At 34.2% G+C, this 14,494-nt stretch overlaps 1 protein-coding gene across 1 annotated transcript in view; it reads left to right on the forward strand.

Annotated features, from left to right (window-relative positions):
• The window catches only part of TNKS (tankyrase), a 185,916-nt gene that overhangs the window by 162,541 nt on the left and 8,881 nt on the right, over positions 1-14,494 (forward strand). Inside the window, exons 19-25 of the mRNA XM_081045483.1 lie at positions 685-922; positions 1,519-1,601; positions 9,482-9,602; positions 10,814-10,911; positions 12,469-12,543; positions 13,457-13,562; positions 14,148-14,334. Of these exons, the coding sequence (XP_080901609.1) occupies positions 685-922; positions 1,519-1,601; positions 9,482-9,602; positions 10,814-10,911; positions 12,469-12,543; positions 13,457-13,562; positions 14,148-14,334 (908 nt within the window). The remainder of the gene's footprint in view (positions 1-684; positions 923-1,518; positions 1,602-9,481; positions 9,603-10,813; positions 10,912-12,468; positions 12,544-13,456; positions 13,563-14,147; positions 14,335-14,494) is intronic.

Consider the following 14,494-nt stretch of genomic DNA (forward strand, 5'->3'; position numbering starts at 1 on the left):
GCCAAATTTAAGTTCTATGCCTTTAAATTTTTCATTGTACAGATTTTAATTGTACATTAAATTAAGTGTGCATTAAATAACTGAACAAAAGTTATTGTCGTTGTTTAAGCATAAACAAAACACAGTAAACAAATATGGAAACTCCTAAAGAAGAGATTGAAAATTAACACTCTAAAATGTCCTTTTTTTAATGAAAGATGAAATATTTCATTTTTTAACTCAATTCAAATTTTTATTAACTTAACATCTCCTTTAAATGCACATGAAAACAGTATGAACAATTGTGTGCACACTTTTCACTTACTGTTAAAAAAGCACTGAGTCCACATTGTTAGATATTTTTTCATAATTCTTTGTGTGTGTTTGTGTTTGGTGAGAATATGATCTATTTTCAACATGTTAGTACGTAATACAGTATTCTTAACTATAGTCACCAAGCTGTACATTGAATGTTCAAAAAATGAATTTTTTGTTTAATTACATTGTTTCTCAGTTCTCACTGCTGGAACTTCTGAAACTCTGTGGAGCTGTGGATCAGAGAAGGAAAGAAGAGATTATTAAAAACAAAGAGGAGATAATGAGGCATTTATTAAAGAAAAAATTCACAAAGCACTTGGTCCTTAGTAAAAAACTTGTCACTTTAAAATGTAGTATTTTTCTGTGTTTTTTTATTATTGTTTTTAGGCTGACGATATCAGAGCTTTGCTGATAGATGCTATGCCTCCAGAGGCCTTACCGACCTGTTTTAAACCTCAGGCTACCGTAGTAAGTGCCTCTCTAATCTCACCAGCGTCCACCCCATCCTGCCTGTCTGCTGCCAGCAGCATAGATAACCTCACCGGCCCTTTAGCGGAATTGTCAGTAGGAGGAGCGTCCAACGCAGGGGATGGTGCTGCCGGCACAGAAAGGAAGGAAGGAGAAGGTGAGGATATCCCACGAAAAGTGTATGTGGTTCTGGCTTTTGTTTTTATAATCACAGAGTCACTTTTTTCTGTTGGTAATTTGTGAACACCTCACAGACACCTTGTCTGTAAGTTTTCATCTATACAACAACTTATAAGAAATACAGCTTAATAGAATAAGTCTCTTGGTTTCAACGTTGTTCTGATGTATATCCCAGTACATCCATTTCCAACAGTGAACTACTGAGTGAGTCTCATTCTTGAAATCAGGAAAAAAGCTGAGAGATTATGTAAGGAATGAAAACTGAAATGATAGCAGGTAAATACGGAATTTTATATCCACTGTTAAATATTTCACTAAAAGCATTAGATTATGCTCTGTAATATTAAAATTAATATAAAAATACTACTAATTTGATAAAAATAAACTCTCCTTTTACTTCTCAACCAAATTCAGAAATAACTTGAGGTGTCTGAATGAAATTTATTATTTTACACTGTGGAAAATCATCTGCACAGCCAAGTGTGTCATAGAGCCATGGCTTTAAAAAATACTGGAACTTCCTTTAGATTGATAAACTTTTTTCTGAGAAACTTTAATATATTTCTGTTTTAGTTGCGGGTCTTGACATGAATATCAGCCAGTTCCTAAAAAGCCTTGGTCTTGAACACCTTCGGGACATTTTTGAAACAGAACAGGTAAGCTCTCTTTATATAGTTGAGTGTTTTTAATTAAATACTGTTATTTTTCACTCATTTCTTTTTTGCTTCAACCCACAACAATTTCCTAAAGAAGCCAAGGGAATCCAGTATTTTATACCTCTCCCCAAAAGTGCCTAACAGGTGATGGGAGTCTTTATTATTTTGTCATATCATTATATGCAGTCTGGGTCTATATGTTTTATTACATGTCAAAACTTAAGCCATGAACCATCTCAAAAGAATGTTTTCAAAATCTTCATTATTTTTTTTCCAAAAAGTGTTGGAACTATTATTCATTTCATTATTATTTTTTGTCACTTTTTACAGATAACATGATTCTTTATATAGAAAATCCTAAAAAACCTATTAGAAACAATAAACAAATACAGTAAAGTTGCAAGATACAAAATCAATATACAAAAATCCATTGCATTCCTATATACTAACAATGAAATTTCATGAAAAGAAATGAAAAAAAAAAAACAGTTCTTTTTGCAATTGCAACAAAAATAATAAAATACGTAGGAATACACTTAACAAAGGATGTGAAGAACCTATACACTGAAAACTATAAGACATTAAAATAAATTGAAAGAAACACAAAGAAATAAATATTCCATGTTCATGGATCGGAAGAATCAATATACCGTGTTTCCCCAAAAATAAGACCTACCCGGACAATCAGCTCTAACACGTCTTTTGGAGCAAAAATTAACATTAAGACCCAGTATTATATTATTATTATATTAAATTATACTGGGTATTATATTTATATTATACCCAGTGGTATAATATATTATATTATATTATATTATACCCAGCCTTATAGTAAAATAAGACTGGGTCTTGCTTGTATTAATTTTTGCTCCAAAAGACGCATTAGAGCTGATTGTCCGGGTAGGTATTATTTTCAGGAAATACGGTAGTTAAAATGACCATATTACCCAAAGCAATATACAAATTCAATTGCAATCCCCATCAAAATCTCAATGGCATTTTTTAAGGAAATAGACCAGAAATCATCAGATTTGTATGGAATCACAAAAGACCCTGAATAGCCAAAGCAATCCTAAGAAAAAAGAACAAGGCTGGTGGTATCACACTCCCCGACTTAAATTTATACTACAAAGTGAGAATAATCGAAACTTCATTATCGATGTGACTAGACTCCACTTGAAATCAATGAGAAATTTTTGTGTTAAATATTTAGCAATAGCTTTATGAAGCAGTTGTCCATTAAATTGGAAAGCAAAGTAGTATGTGGACAGTATACTTTTTTAAAATTGCCCCTTTTGAAGTTTTTGTTGTTTGGTTAGAGTCTAAAATGTTGAACCAAAACTTGGCAATATACTTAAAAAGACCTACCTTTGGATACACATTAAGTGTCTGTGAAGGTCTTAGTATGTAGTCATGATTAGGGTGTTGGTGAATTAAGATCCTTCTCTTTGTTATTCTGTTTTTATACAGGATAATAAGTTTTTAACTTATTACTATTTGATCTTATTACCATGGTCAATGTTAAATATTGAATAATAATTTCACAGCATATACAAATACTGAATCATGTTGTACACCTGAAATTAATGTTATATATCAATTATGTCTCAATAAAAAAAAGATTAAAGATGAATAATAGGTTCCTGACTTTAACTATTTATATGCATAGAATCGTAGAATGGGAAAGGTCCTTAGAGATTATCAAGCCCTTCTTCTAGATATAGGAATTACCATTTTAACATCCGCATGGGAAAATAATGTGTTACAATTTGGGCGGGTATAATAAAATGTTTCTAATTTGACATGTGCCATCATCTTCCCCCATGTATTATCCATTGATCTTATGTTTATATTTACCCTGTTTTGCACAGAAATCTATCACTTGTCTACATATGTATTAGTTTCATAGGGCTGCCTACTAGATTACCACCAATTTGGTGTCTTCAACAACAGACATTTATTCCCTCACAGTTCTGGAGGCCTGAAGTTCAAAATCAAGGTGTCAGCAGGGCTATACTCCCTACAAAGGGTCTAGGGGAGAATCTGTCCCATGCTTCTTCTAGTTTTTACTGGTTGAGGGCCCCTTTGGCTGTGGCTTCATGACTCCAATCTCTGCCTCCATCTTCAGGGCGCCTTCTCTGCATCTGTGTGTCTCTTGTAAGGACACTTGGCATGGAATTTAAGGCCTACCCATATAGTCCTAAATGATCTCCTCATCTTAAGATCCTTAACTTGATTACATCTGCAAAGATGTAACAAAAGTTTTGCAAATAAGATCCTTTATAGGTTTGGGGGTTAGAACGTGGACATACATTTTTGAGGTCCACCATTCAGCTCACTACAACATAATGTAGCTCTTCATTAGCTATATTTCTAAGACCTAGTCAACTTATCATGGACTAACCCTTCCAACCGCCCACCACTACAAAGTTTCTTCTATTTAGGATAAAAATATCTTTTTCAATTCTTCTTTATATGGACAGAGTTTCAAAATTCTTCACTAGCCTCTTTGTCGCACTCTGGTTTCTTTGTAGGCTTACAGTCAATTTGGAGTTCCTTAAAACCTCAGGTCTTTCTCATATACTGTTAAGATTTTCTAATATCTTACCATTTTTGTTGTTTTTTTAGCTAAGTGTCTATATAGTTTATTGTAGTTCATCTTTAATACTCTTAATGAGCAAAACAGTTGAGTAAAAATACCAGTGAACGAAAAGACCATAATTCAGATTATTTTCTCCCTTTTACAAGCTGTGTAACATTGGGTAAAGCATTTACCCTATCGCTGTCCTTACCTGTAAAACATAATAATATTTTCAAATGTCCAGATAGTTAAAATTCCCAGTAATACTGTACTTCTGTGCCAATTTTTAAAATATGCTTTGATGAAACATTAGACGGGTTTTCTGACTGGTGGTGAGGACTTTATAGACTGCTATAATAATTTCCTTTTCCTTTAAGCTTCACCTACCATTGATTCACCCTCTGGTTTGGAATTTTTTTTTTCTTTTTTAATTAAAATTTATTGGGGTGACAATCGTTCGTAAAGTTACATCGATTTCAGGTGTACAATTCTGTATTACATCATCTATATATCACATTATGTGCACCACCCAGATTCAGTTCTCCTTCCATCACCATATATTTGAACCTGTTTACCCTCATCTACTACCCTCGTCCCTCTTACCCTCTGGTAACCACTAAACAATTATTGTCTATGTCTATCAGTTTTTGTCTCTTTGTCATGATTTCACTGATATGTGGGATATAAAACTGAAAGCAGCAATGGTTTGGAAAATTTTTATGAGAAATCTTTTTCCCCTTTATTTTATCACTGAAGGTATTAAAGCTGTTTAAAAGCATTATCCTCTGCTGTAGCCATACTCCCACCCTATCACTTCTTCCCAAATTATGTCCACCCATGATTCATACATCTTTGCCTGATAAAACAAAGACCCTAATTCAACCTTAATTCAACTCCAAGTGACTGCTGAAAGTTTTTCAAAGGACTTCAGTTTCTACTCTTTCAGTTTACATCATAATTTTTTTTCCTTTTTTACCTTACATACTTAGCATTTCCGTAACTGATTTCCTGTTGCATGGTTAATCTCATTTTACTGATTTTTAATAGTTTAAGTGTTTAGTCTTATCCTGGTTTCATCGGTTTCATTTTTATCTTTGTCACTGCAGTTTTATTCTGAATAAATGGTTCTGTTGATTTTCTTTTTGCCAGAATAATTTCTATATTTTTTCTTATCAATATGTTGACTATTCTACGTAATGTATATTATCTGGTACAGATCCTTTCCTCCAAACAAAGGACATTCATTACCTTTCTATTGAACTGCATTTGTCTTCTAGACCAGTCATCAAGAAATGAAGTTCATTTTTATTTTAACTGCAGGTGTTACTTGATTAGCTTTCAGTTATAGAAATTTTGTAACCCTTTTCATAACTTACTTTTCATAAATTCATAATGGGAATTTTATCCCATTAATATTCTGTATCAGGCTAATAACACGTGATGATGTTCAAGATATTTGTGTAGCGAGGGAAGGAGTGAGGATGCATGTATTCTACCCACTTAATTCCCGTCCGTTTAGCTTCAGCCAGAGAGTCCTTCTGCTTCCTTAGATGCTTTGACATATAATATCTTATTGCTTCTGTTCCAACTCATGGATACTTCTCTCCCAATGGAGTAAGGAATGCAGTTATTTTATTTCTGGTCCCAGGAAAACTTTCTTCAGAGTGTTATAACCTCACCTCTTCACAGTTATTCTCTCAGCAGTCTCTTAACTAACGTGACTTGTTTGACATATATACTTTGCCAAATTCTATATTAAATAATAAATACCTGTGTCCTTTACAGTTAATTAAATATAGTACTAGTGTCACTTTGGCCCTTCCTTTATAATGTAGCTTCCTGACTAGAATACTTTTTCTATGGGAATGTCTGACTTGATTTATATTGGAATTCCTGGAACATAAATACTGTGAAATATTCCTTGTGGACATACTTATGGTCAACCTATATATTTTCATGAAAAGTGACCACATAAATTTTTATTTCAAATTCTTAAAGACAAAGCCATGGGCTCAAGTAAATTCATTGTGAACATGGCTGTACAGTTAGTTCTAATAACTGTTACTTTAGCCTGCAACCTTTTAAGCCCAAGTAAAAAGAAAGGCCTTTTTCATTAAACCTCTCATTTGTCCCTCCACCCTAGGTAAAATGAGCAAATCTGAGAAACAAGCGGCCGCCTTTCTTGAAGTAACATTTGCTTTATCTGCAAGATGCGGCTGATACATGGATAATCTGTACTTTAAAGATTATAATTTGATTTTCATGTGTGCTAGATATAAATAACTAGCCCAACAAATTTGTGATTTCCTGGCTATAACTAAGTTAAGACTTTTTTTAATGAGTTAATTTAATGATAACTTTCAAAAAAATATTTCTAGCAGTATAAAAACCCTTAGTCTTGGAGCAACATGTCTAAAATCTAACTGCTCTACTTCTAGATATTTCATTTCTTCTATTGACACAATAATCTCATATTCACCCAGCTTTAGAGTTTTAGAATAATCTTTGCTCCTGTTCCTTTTTCCCCTCTTAACTATTTCCTTTTACCGGGCCCTGTCCTCTCTCCCTTTGACGTTGCTTTCTCCGATTCATTGCTCCCACTCCACTCCCATCATCTTATTCACTGTCATGTTCCCTTCCAAATCTGCCCTTCATAATGCCTCCAACTGGCATTATGTCGTGTCTCCTCAGATACAGCTTTGATTGTGTTACTCTGCTGAAAAGGCTTCCTTGGACCTTTAGATAGTATCTTACCCTGGTATGTAATGCCCATTGAGATCTGCCCTCGGCCTGCTGCTTTGTCCATCCCTGCTTTTATTCCTTTATAAACATCATACTCTACCATTTTCAACTACAGGAGTTAGTGTCTCTCAAATATTCTATATTCTCTTACTTGATTTTTCCCTTGCATTGTCTTAAACACTGTTCCCTCTTAACTCTGCCTGATTAACTCCTACCTTTTAGCTGAATTATTACCTGCTTCTAAGAACATTTCCTGACTCCCTGCCTGTTCCTTTCTTCCTTCCCAGCCCTACTTACCGCCTTGACCAAGTAGGTAACCTTCCTGAGAGTTCCCATAGGGATTCCTCCAAAACATTTCCCAACCTTTACCATGTTTTTGTGTTTTCTTTTTATCACCTTGGTATAGGAAATAGCATGGACTTTGGTGGTAGTACTTCGTTCGTTTCCTGGCCCCACTCTTGTACTACCATTTTGTACCAGTTATTTAACCTTCTGAGCTATAGTGAGTTGTTTTCAGAATGAAATGAAATGTTTAATAAAGTTATTTTTTTGGAAATATCTAGCATATAGAAGATACTCATTAAACGTGTATGAATGAACAAATAAACATCATTCTGAATTCTCTAGCTTGCCATTTAAGGTTTTTCCATTGGTCACTACTTGATAAATATGGGACAAAGTGGGTACCATGTAAGTCAAAGAAACTAAATTTAATGTTCAGTTATATTAGCTTTCTAGTAATCATGTCTTTTGAGAAATACAAGCTAAGGAAAGACAGAAATGGCAATACATCTCAGCTCTTCTATGTGTGATTTTTATGACTGCCCTGAGCCTTGGTTTCCTCCTAAGGACATTAACAGTACTTCATGGGTCATTGTGAGGATTAAATGAGCTGTTCATTTTATGATTGGGGCTATATAATGAACAAATATATTACATTCACCGTTTCTTCTCTAGAACCTTGGAGACAATATGATGTTTTGCTGCCTGGTTTCTGCTGCTTCTGATAGGCACTATATGTGTCAGTTCAGAAAAGCTAAAGGATTCTTTGAATTAAAGCTACCACATAGATAAGAGATCCTATTTTTGTGTTGACCCTTATTTGAACTGAAGTTTAGAATATTCAGAGGGGAAAATAATGGGATATCCATAATGTAGTAAACCCTGTACCTGGTTTCCAGATTGTATTAAAATCACATCTAGCTAAAAATGTAAAGGCTCCTATTATATTGTGAACTATTCTGTCCCAAAGATGTGTATTTCAGAACTGTTGCTTTTTAAAAGCTCTGCTGAAAACTTCCTTTGGGTGATTGGAAGTGAATTGCCCATTTTGTGCAATGAAGCGATTATATCTTAAATGGCCATTTAGGAGCAATATAGTAAATTATTTCCAAAGACTGAGTGATGAATGCTTCTGTGCTGAGAAGGTCAGACTCATTATATAATATTTCATTCTGACAGTAAAAATCAGCAGAGCTCCAGGCCTAATTTGTCAGTTTTTTTAAATGTTACATGCAAGTGTAAAGGTAGAGAAGCTATGGATAGATTTAAAAAATCTCTTTTGAGTTGGGAAAAGGGTGTCTTTAAAAGAATTTTTCAGTTTCCCAAGGAAAGAGAAAATCAAAGCTAATCTTGGGAAGTCGTATTTGGATTGTCACAGGACCAGATTCTAAACTGGAAAATTACATGTTCAGCCTTCAAAAATGAGGACACCCAAGATGTCACCGTGTACATTCAGGACACTGCCACTGGGTGGCGGTAGCGTCAAAGTTACTTTTGGTCTACGAAAGAATTAGGTAATTTGGAGTGGTGAAATCATCTCCACCTACACCGATAAATAACCAAAAATTGAACACCACTATTCTGTACAAAAATACAATGTGTGTTAGGCTTGAGGAATTGTTAAATATGAGAATTTTAAATCCATCTACTCTCTTCTCCATATTGAAATTCTTTATTATAGTTTCTATATAAAATGGTCTGTAATCTAACCAAACACTTGTGATATAAATTTCATTACTTTCTAAGGAAGCATTTTCACGTTTGACTCTTTCTTAGCTCTGAGAAGTTCCTCCTTATTTTTATGTAAATCTCCTTACCTAAAATTGCTTACTCCTTTTGCTACATTCTGTTTCATTGTGCTAATCACCTCTCCCTTTCCCCTACCATTCATCTTGCTAACTGCTGGATGCTGGGATCTGGTGTTTCCCAATTTTAAGGGTACTGGTTTTTCCCACTTGTTTTTGAGGGAAACAAAAGGGGGTAGAATTAAATAATCAAAAGGAAATAGAGCAAAGATCATTTTATGTTTCTATAACACTGTTTCTCCCATTTTAATTCTCCATTGACTAAAAGCAAATTAAAGAGTATTTAAAGTGAGCAAAAAGCTGACAAAGTTATCAAGACAACTTTAAGAAGATTGTTTAAGTTCATGCTTATAATGGAAGCAAACGGATTTTCTTAATTTGAATGGATTTTATAGCATTGAAGACAGAAGAGTTTTTGTTGTCTGAGGAACTGTTAAAGATTGACCAATTAATTTTGTTTCATTTTTCAGATAACTCTAGATGTGTTAGCTGATATGGGTCATGAAGAGTTAAAAGAAATAGGCATCAATGCATATGGACACCGCCATAAACTAATCAAAGGAGTAGAAAGACTCTTAGGTGGACAACAAGGTAAGTTATTAGGAAAAAATACATTTCACAAATTAGCGATACCAGCTAAGTGTCCGGGCTGGGATCTGCACGCAGGTGGTCTGAGCCCAGAGCTCGTGCACTTGCCTAGTATAGCACCGCCTACCTTCCCCATCTCGGTTAGTGGCCGCGCTCTCCCTCTAGTTGCTCTAGCTGGAAATCTCAGTCATTCTGCCTCTCACCACGCTTTATATCCTGAATATCTCTAGAATTCATACTTCTACCCTCTTCCATTGCTTTCACCCAATCCAGGTCACCATGATGTCTCGCCTAGACTGTCACAACCACCTTTCAGCTTATCTCCGACGTTCACTTTTGCCTCCCCTCCAGTACCTTTCTTACACTATAACCAGAAGATTCCTTTCAACATGACTATATGATCATACCATTTTGTTGCTTAAAATCCTTCAATAGAATCCTGTTGCTTTTCAGATAAAATCAGACATTTGAAACATGGCTTTTCATAATCTGACCTTCCTCCCTTACCTCACCTCGAACCTTTCTCCTTTCCTTACCACTGTCAGCTTAGTCTTTTCCATCATACTTTGCTGTTACAAGCCTATCTTTTTCCTTTGTATGCCTCCATGTTTATCATTTCTCTATTTGTTAGAAGTGCTTTTATTATAGGAAAGCAAGAGGAAAGAAAAGAAACAACTCGAATAAGTCAGTTAGTCTGCAGAGCTAATAAAATTGCAAGAGTGTCATGAAGCTAAAGGTTAGGAGGTTTTGAGAATGAGTCTTGCTTATTTATCTGTATCGTATAAACAAGAATAATGAAATTAATAAAAATAATGTATTTTAAACTTACTACAGGGGACCATTTGAAGCCATCTCACAGAGTTTTAAGAAAAGGATAATTCTTATATATTAGCTCTGACTACACTGTAATTACAATGTGTTTCTCTTTTATATCAAACATTAGCTTCACGTATGTTCATGATTGGATTTAGTTCAACAAATAATTGTTCAGCCATGTCGTGTGTACAAGGAACTCTGTAAGAACAGATAAAATTGATCCTCAAACACATCTCCCTTACTTTCCATGTCTTTGGATATACTTGTTTAATATAACTTTATATATTAGGTTCCAATTGCAAATAATTTGGACTTGTTCCAAAATAATCAGTTTTTCCTAAAATAGACCCTGAATAGTATGGGCTTATGTTAACTATGTCAATTTTTCTTTCCCATAGGAACCAACCCTTATTTGACTTTTCACTGTGTTAATCAGGGAACTGTTTTGCTAGATCTTGCTCCAGAGGATAAGGAATATCAGTCAGTAGAAGAAGAGGTAATGTACATCAAAATTTTTATTTATCTTTTCCTAGAATCTACAGTTAAACCTTTTTTTCCGGGAGAGGTAAGCTTGTCTTATTTAGACATATCGTCATTTGCCTATCTGTTATCCTATCTCCCATAGCCATTGTGGTGGAAATTGCCAAAATTAAAATAGACTGTGGATTAGAACTACTATGCCACATGATTTTCACATCATAAGCCTAGGGTTTCCAATGGATGGTTCAGATCTGTCTTTTTATTCTGGAGACTTTCTTGAAACTCATGCAAGTAAGGACCTTTAGAAATTATTTTTTTAATACTGTTAGAACTTTTTTTAATACTGTTAAAATGCTACCTAAGAATGATAGAGTAATCTTGGTTCATAGTTAGCAAATATGTTCTCATCTTGACTTTTGTGCAGCACTGTAAGACATGATTGTAAAATAATATGCCTAATTTTCTTGTATGCTTGCCTCATAACTTGAGTCATCTTTCATTTTCTCAGTCGCAATGATTTTAACATACCATAGTAAGACAATTTGTAAGACCCTCTTGGTAGACAGATGCCATGGAGAATCCCTCTCTACTGATTGCTTCTGCCCCACTTCTGACACCTAATAAAGTGCCTAATCGTATTATTTTGCGTACAAAAGAATGCCTACAGTTTTGTTTGTTATCTGCTTTTTAATTAATACTCATTTCATTCCCATTCTGGGAACTCAGACAATTACCTTAAGTAGTATTTCAGCTCATAGCCAGTTTTTCAGGAAAGCGTCATGTCTTCTAGTGTATTATTGCCTAATCATCTCCTAGTGATTAGTAAATTCTGATAACATTGTCAAAATATGGCGAATAACTTCATAAATTGACTGGTGAATTAGAGAATTAAGTCTTTGAGTCAATTCTTTGAGAAACTTGGGTCTTTAAAACATTATACTTTAAAAAAAAAAAAACACCAACAACATTATACTTTTCCATAATAATTCTTTTTAATTTGGAAAGTAGAAGAAGAATGAGTGGTGTTCAGAAGAAAGTTATTCCACTTAGTTATACATTGTATTTAACTTTCCCTGGTCTGTGTAGATACACTTTGAGATCCCAAATTAAAGAGATAATATAGAATATTTCACCTAGGGAACAAAAATTTTATTTTAGAAAATGATTTGTGTTTATTTTTAGCATTTGTCCAGTGGGGTATTAATTGAATATGAGGAGTGTTAGTTTGACTTAATCACAATGTTGTTTCCATTCTGAATAACATAAAATAGTAACGTAGATGACTTAACGTGGTATTTTACATTACCCCATTGTTTTTACAAAAAAATCTTTCAAAGCTTTTATTAGAAAATGCAGACGTTTAATATTTATGTTTATGACTATATTCTCACCAGAAATACCTACTAAACTTGATAATCAATTTATAGTGAACTCCTATTTATTTATAAGTGAGTCTTAGACTCATCAGTGGAACAATGTGATAGAATTGAAATTCTGAAAACAATGGAAGGAGTGTCTTTAGAATTATACACTGGCACATTTTCCGAAAGTTCGTTGTTTTATTTTTCTATAGATGCAAAGTACAATTCGAGAACACAGAGATGGTGGTAACGCTGGCGGCATCTTCAACAGATACAATGTTATTCGAGTAAGTTTTTTAAATTTCAGGGTGAAAATTGGATTGCAAGGCTTGCCTGAAAATCAGACACTGACAATGAAAAAGTTTTTTAAAAAATAATATTTTCAAATTCAAGGATGGTCAGTCACCTGTTGCGCTGCAGTCAGGTGTCACCCTCCTCACTAAAATATAGTGTGTCTAGCCTTTCAAGACCATACTCACTAGAAATAGAGACACCCAGGAAACACCACCAAAGCCACAAAGAGAAGGCCAGATCCGCTGGAATTGGTGATACAAATATGGTGATGCGACTGACTCCCAGCTCATCCATAAATTCAGACCATAACTGACAGTAATTTTTGTTATCACCATTTCAAAGTAGCAGTAAAGGCCTGGATTTTTAAAATCTAATTGAATCCGTGATTATATCAGAATGTATATATCTCCTAATCTCAGTATCTTAATTTATAATACAGGTTAGATGACTGCTTATGTGCTTTTTTCAAAGGGATATCATGAAGATGAATAAAATATGTTGAGAACTGATTTAACCCTTTGGGTTAATAGACCTATAAAAGTTAGACGTCAGAAATTCTCAGTGAACTTTTTGAAAAATACAGATTTATACGCCCCTCTATCCCAAAATTCAGTGAGTCTGGGGAAGAGTCTAGGAATAACTTTTTTTTTCCCAACTCCTTTTATCTGAGGTATAGCCAGGTCTGATGCAGAATAACAAAAAAAACCAAAACTGAAAATTATGTCACTAAGAGCCAGAGTATTAACTAAATTATACTAACCTGGCAACTTTATCATTTTTAAGTAATGTCTTAAGCAAACAAAACACAAATTAGACCTTCCTAAAGGAAAACATCCTTTTCACTTCAAATCATAAATTGCCAAGTAGCGTGCATTTCACTAAATTTCTTCTTCCTCATTCTTAAAGATTCAAAAAGTTGTGAACAAGAAGTTGCGGGAGCGATTCTGTCACAGACAGAAGGAAGTGTCTGAGGAGAATCATAACCACCACAATGAGCGCATGTTATTTCATGGTAAGTGTCATGACAGTGATTATAGACACTTCTCTGGGCTTTCACCGATTCCAGCAAAGTGGAAAACCGGTATTATTGACTATACTAGTGTTGTGAATTTTTTTCCAAATAATTACATATTAGTACCAGCTTTCTAATGTATTATATTCTAGTACAGGCTTTCTGAGGCATGTACAATGAAAACAACTTATTTGAAATTGTTTCAGAACTTAAATTGCACTTGAGTCATCTAGAGGATGAAATATTTTTATTGTTGTTTAACATAATGGTTTTAGTTTGTCAGATTATCTGTGCTTATTTAAAGTAAGATTGGCTATAAAATAATCCGTATTTTCAAAGCTTCATTGTGCTTTACTACCTAAAATCTCATGCATCTCCAAAATCCCTGTAACATCTTTGCTTGGTGAGCATTATTGGTCCTTGATAAGATTCTAGTACATGATAATAATTTATGTATGACAGACATCTTACAAAATAAACTTTTCAGTTATGCATTACTAATTACTTACTATTAGTCTGCCAAGTATGCAGCTAATTGAGATTCTAGAAAAGTGTTCAAAAACTAATCTTTCTATATATTTTTAGGTTCTCCTTTCATTAATGCCATTATTCATAAAGGGTTTGATGAGAGACATGCATACATAGGAGGAATGTTTGGTGCTGGGATTTATTTTGCCGAAAACTCTTCTAAAAGCAACCAGTATGTTTATGGAATTGGAGGAGGCACAGGCTGCCCCACACACAAAGATCGGTCATGTTATATATGTCACAGGTGAGCATCTTGCCTTTCATGTAGTGGATGCTGTTCTGAGGTCATGAACCACATTTGTTGCTCAGGCTCTGCAGAAGTCACAGGTTGTCTTCATTCTTAACCCTAACAAATTAGACAGAGACTGGGTGGGAATAGCTCATCAGCCTCTGCCCTAATAGGA

The sequence above is a fragment of the Rhinolophus hipposideros genome, assembly GCF_964194185.1.
Source record: "Rhinolophus hipposideros genome assembly, chromosome: 4".
NCBI lineage: Eukaryota > Metazoa > Chordata > Mammalia > Chiroptera > Rhinolophidae > Rhinolophus > Rhinolophus hipposideros.